Here is a 5096-nt window from a genome sequence, read left to right on the forward strand (position 1 = left end):
TGGCATCTAGCACTCATGGTCTCCCTATACCCATCATGATATAAATCCCTGTGCCCACCATCCTACTATTCACAACGCAATCGTTGCTTCTTTGCATTTTCCTAAATTATATTTTCTCTATCCTGAGTCTGAGTCACCATCTAGACTGTCAACGACACAATCTTACGGTTCAACCTGCCATGATCTTAACGTAGCCTCATTATTATTATTATTATGTCTTCGCTGACGTGGCAACTTTATCCTGACCTGCTTCGAGGGTCCTTGGTCTCCCATTAGGGTGCCCCTCGTGGTTTTGACATGACCTCGCATTCCATCAACCTCATTAGACGATTCAAAAGAACCATAACAGTCCCTTCCTTCACTGATTCCTTGTGACATGTCCTCACAGTGGCCACAACCCGTACACAACCTATGAGACAATACTAATTAAAGGCAACGAAATCGAAATGTGATAAAATTTTAATGGGATTCTAGTTTATGGGAGAGTCAGATCAATTCTTGTAGTTGTCACTATAATATCAAGACATCGAGAGTACATCTAATTACTTGCAAGTCAATATACTAAGATCACTATAATACCAAGACACCAAGAGTACATCCAACTACCTGCAAGTCAATATAGTAAGATTTTATGGTTTTAGCAAAGAGTTGTGGCGCAACCTATGAGACAATGCTAATTAAAGGCAACGAAATCGAAATGTGATAAAATTTTAATGGGATTTTTAGTTGGTGTTGTCTTTGTCAGAGATTTTTTATTTCTTTAACCATATGGTGAATCGGTCACTGCCAGTCCTAATCTATAGGCAGTGACCTAATCTATGGGAGACCGGGGATCAATCCTCGTAGCTGCCACTATAATACCAAGACACCAAAAGCACATCCAACTACCTGCAAGTGCCGCCAAGGCGATTGGAGAATTTGAACTAAGATCTCCCAGGATTCGTCCAAGTCCAAGTACACTTACTATTAAACCACACCGTACTTGTCCGGGTCAGAGTTAGCGAAGCAACTAGGTTTCGTGCAAGGGCAGGACTCTTGGTAGTGCGATGCCTACATATAATAGCCAGGGGCAACTAGCTTAGCATATCCGATCTAGAAGAGGAAGACACATAAAACTCGAAATAAAGATTCAGTGCAATGGCGACCGAGGGCGAAAAGGGGCAGGTAAAGCTGTTAGGTATGACTCTGAGTCCCTTTGTTGTGCGGGTTCGCATAGCACTTGCTCTTAAAGGTATCGATTACGAGTTCGTGGAAGAGAATATCAGAGCTAAGAGCGAGCTGCTGCTGAAATCAAACGCTGTTCACAAGAAAATTCCAGTGCTTATCCACAATGGAAAGCCTGTTTGTGAATCCATGATTATTGTACAATACATTGAGGAAGTATGGGGAAATAAGGCACCCAATCTTATTCCCAAAGATCCATATGACCGAGCCATTGCTCGTTTCTGGGCTGCCTTTGTAGACGATAAGGTAATTTAATTCGTTCTTCTTAATAATCGCCTGCATTCTTATCTCATCGATCCTTTCCTTATCTCCTATTTGTGTCTTCCAAAGTTCAAAATATTATTTTCCTATTTTCCGTATCTCATCGATCCTTTCCTTATCTCATGGTTTTAATGTGTGCCCCTCAGCTCTATCCATGTCTGCGAGGAGTTTTCGCTGGCCATGGCGAGCAGCTACAGAAAGCAGTGGAAGATAGCGTTACAAACTTTCTTTTGATAGAGGAAGCGCTGCGAACCAACCACTGCTTCGCAGGAAAACCTTATTTTGGAGGGGATGAGATGAGCTTCATTGACATCGCATTAGGTGGTTTGTCGGCGATTATCAAAGGCGCCGAGAAGGCTACCGATAGCGTATTAATAGATCCAGAGAAAATGCCATTGTTGAGCGCATGGATGGATCGATTCTGCAAATCCGATGGAGTCAAAGAAGTGATGCCCGACCCGGCCAAGCAGGCAGAATCTATAACCATTTGGAGAGCGAATCTTTGGGTCTGATATTACCAGCTACTGTTAATTAGGGCGAACTATGCCGACCTTATAAACCGAGGACAAGCAGAGAGATTATATTTAAGATGAGTGTTATTCATAGTCTTTGTATTTTTATTCATCTGGTCGGATTCAGCTTTTGAAGTCTAGCTGTTGTATGTTAATTAGCCTGAATAATGTTTTGGGTAATCTCGCCGGTACTATAGAGAGCTTTCCTGTCTTCAATGTGTATTGTTTTATTCTGAACAAGTTTTTGATGAATCTCTCCGATACTGTAGCTGTCATTCCGCTGTTCAATGTGCGTTGATTACGGATGTAACAGAAACCATAATGAAAAGGAAGCGTTGATATAGAATGTAATAGAAACCAGAATGAAATGCAATTAATGTTTTGGAAAGATCCTTTATGGCTAGCATAAAGTGTTGCATAAAATACAAAACTTGTGAGAGTAATTTTATACGGGACCTTGCTGCATTTTGGAAACAATCCGGAATGTGAATGGTACTCGGGACCATTTCTAGGCTTCAAATTCTGTTGTTGTTGGTTCAATATTATGAGTTATCTAAGAACTATTTTTTTTAAATAAAAAAACGTTTTTATATTAATAAAAAAATAGATAGTAAATATAACATATTTCTTGATTACAGGTGGCTTCCACATGGTTTCCACAGCATTCATTACCTCGAAAAAAAACAGTGAGGTCTTTTTCCTCCTGGTCTTAACCTCTAGTTTTATAATCTTAATCTCTTTAGTTCACTATCCAACATACTTAGTTCAAAAATTTTTTATGATAAAAAGAAAACTCAAAATGTGTTCTTCTTACAGTATTTATAATCCCTTTTGTTCTTTTTACCCGAGCAATGGCATTTGAGAAGTTGATACTTCCAGCATTTACCTTAATTCTATGTTCAAGTGCTGTAAAAAAAACTTACCAGGATTTTTCCCCATACCTTTTTTGGACACTAAATCTGTAGTCCAGTTCTGTTCTCTATATATGTGATCGATGTTGATGAGTTGATATGTACTCACCATAGTCTTGATGCGCTTCATCCAATTGTTCAAGATCGGAGGGTTGAAATTATTCAGTCCCTTAGCCTAGTCGATAATGCCTTTTGCATCCCCATAGACCTGTAGGTTCTCCAATCTCAACCATTTCCGTGCTATCAGCACTCCCCATAGTGCCACAATCTCTGCCTTATTGTTTGTGCCCTGTCCTCCTTCCCACCAAAAATGATAGCTTTTTCCCTGCTCCCTAACAGTCAGATTCCTGTTCTCAAATATGAGTGCATTTCTTCTCCTCCAAATGATCCATATGAGGTATAAAGGGAAAAAACTGAATTTGTCATGAGTTTTAAACCACTTCCTAATGCAGCTTCTTAATCTAGTGAATTGCTCCATCTGCTTGATGCCAAATGAGTCCATTACTCCTTCCCAAACATCGATCGCATATGGACAATGCAGAAATAAATGTGCATTATATTCACTACTTACCCTACAGAGAAAGCATATCCCCAACCCTATGAATCCTCTGTTTACTAAGTTTTTCCATATCAATACTGTGTCCTTTATAGCCAGCCAGCTAAAACACTTTATTTTGTTGGGGAAATCCCCTTTCCAAATTTTATGAGCCCAAGAGTTTCCCTGCTGTCCAGTGCCTCCAAGGGATGTCGTAGTATATCTCTTTTACGATAGGATACCCCTTTCTCAAGCCCCCCAGCCGCCCATGTTTTATTCTGTAGAGAGCTTTCCTGTCTTCAATGTGCATTGTTTTATTCTAAACAAGTTTTTGATGAATCTCTCCTATACTGTAGCTGTCATTGGGCTGTCCAATGCGCGTTGATTAAGGATGTAACAGAAACCATAATGAAAAAGAAGTGTTGATATAAAATGTAATAGAAACCGGAATGAAATGCAATTAATTTTTTTGGAAAGATCCTTTATAGCTAGCATAAAGTGTTGCATAAAATACCAAACTTGTGAGAGTAATTTTATACGGTGTTAACTAGCTCCTCCTCCGTGACCGGCCTGCACAATTTTGCTGAATATTGGGTAAAATGTCACCTTTAGCTCTTTATGAAGTTTTCCATCTAACTTTCTAGATATATTTGACTTCGGGCATATGGAATGTGAAGTCTTTATCAAGTTTTCCGACTGACTATCTAGATATATTTGACTCCGTACGTATATGGAATGTGGAATATTAAATTTACAGTTCGGTTGGATTTCATTAAAAAGGAATCTGCATATATGATATAACTTTCCATGTGTAATTTTTCATAGATATTATTATTATTAATGGAAGGTTTTATCTTTTTGAATGTGCATATTTTCGTATACTGATTATGATTTAATTTATGGTTATCGGTTACTGCATCTCCGAATGGTTGTTATTATAATAAATTTCGAGTTTCAAAATCATTTAATATTGGATTGTTTCATATATATATCATTTTTAAGTTAAAAGGAAAGGGTATGCGAGGTTAGATTAGAAATTTATAAGAAGGAAATAAGATTAGAAATAATAAGGAATGGGTTTAAGTTAAGAATTATTAAATATTTTTAACTAAAAATAGGATTATATTTTAAGTTACTAAAGGAGATGGGATGAGTTTTTAAGTAATGGAAAATGGGTCAGGAATATTATCAGATAAAAAGGGATTATGTATATTAAAAGGACAAGCTTAATAGAAAACGTGGGGATTATACCATTCCATAATAGTTACTTGCGATGGAAATTGGGGTGTGAGCTTGTAAAAGACAATGCAATTGTGTTTTTTACAAACTTTCTGAATTTTAGGTAGTATTCTTTTTTAACTTTCTTAGGTTGTACTAGAGCCTTGAAGGAAGGATTGTGTGGGTAGGATTGTTTGTTGTGTGACATGTAGAGGGTGCTTTGAGAATCTATTGAGCTAATTGGAGTTATTGAAAACACAACGTTGAAATTTTTTGACAAACTTGTTGTAAATCCCTAGAAGGGAAGAGTGAAAACTTAAGGGATTGTGGAGTAAAGACTTCATTGGGTTGTGCAAGTTGAGGGAAATGAGAGACTATAGGTTGGAATTGCTACTAGAGTTTATTACATTGGCCTTGACACCTTAGTATTGACTA

General features: G+C 37.7%; 1 protein-coding gene across 1 annotated transcript; it reads left to right on the forward strand.

Moving 5' to 3' along the window:
- Window positions 1-1012: 1012 nt before the first annotated feature.
- Window positions 1013-2260, forward strand: LOC149204665 (glutathione S-transferase U17-like). Its single transcript, XM_089393343.1, has 2 exons — window positions 1013-1470; window positions 1632-2260. Exons 1-2 carry the CDS (start codon window positions 1138-1140, stop codon window positions 1995-1997), a joined length of 699 nt encoding a protein of 232 aa, XP_089249469.1. The 5' UTR covers window positions 1013-1137; the 3' UTR covers window positions 1998-2260.
- Window positions 2261-5096: the final 2836 nt, after the last annotated feature.

This window comes from Pinus tabuliformis, chromosome 1_2 (assembly GCF_031772625.1).
Source record: "Pinus tabuliformis cultivar Carrire ecotype Pingquan chromosome 1_2, CPIR1, whole genome shotgun sequence".
NCBI lineage: Eukaryota > Viridiplantae > Streptophyta > Pinopsida > Pinales > Pinaceae > Pinus > Pinus tabuliformis.

Coding starts and splice junctions, on each gene's coding strand:
- LOC149204665 (XM_089393343.1), top strand. CDS start 1,138: ATGGCGACCGAGGGCGAAAAGGGGCAGGTAAAGCTGTTAGGTATGACT. Junction 1,471..1,631: donor CTGCCTTTGTAGACGATAAG/GTAATTTAATTC, acceptor TGTGCCCCTCAG/CTCTATCCATGTCTGCGAGG.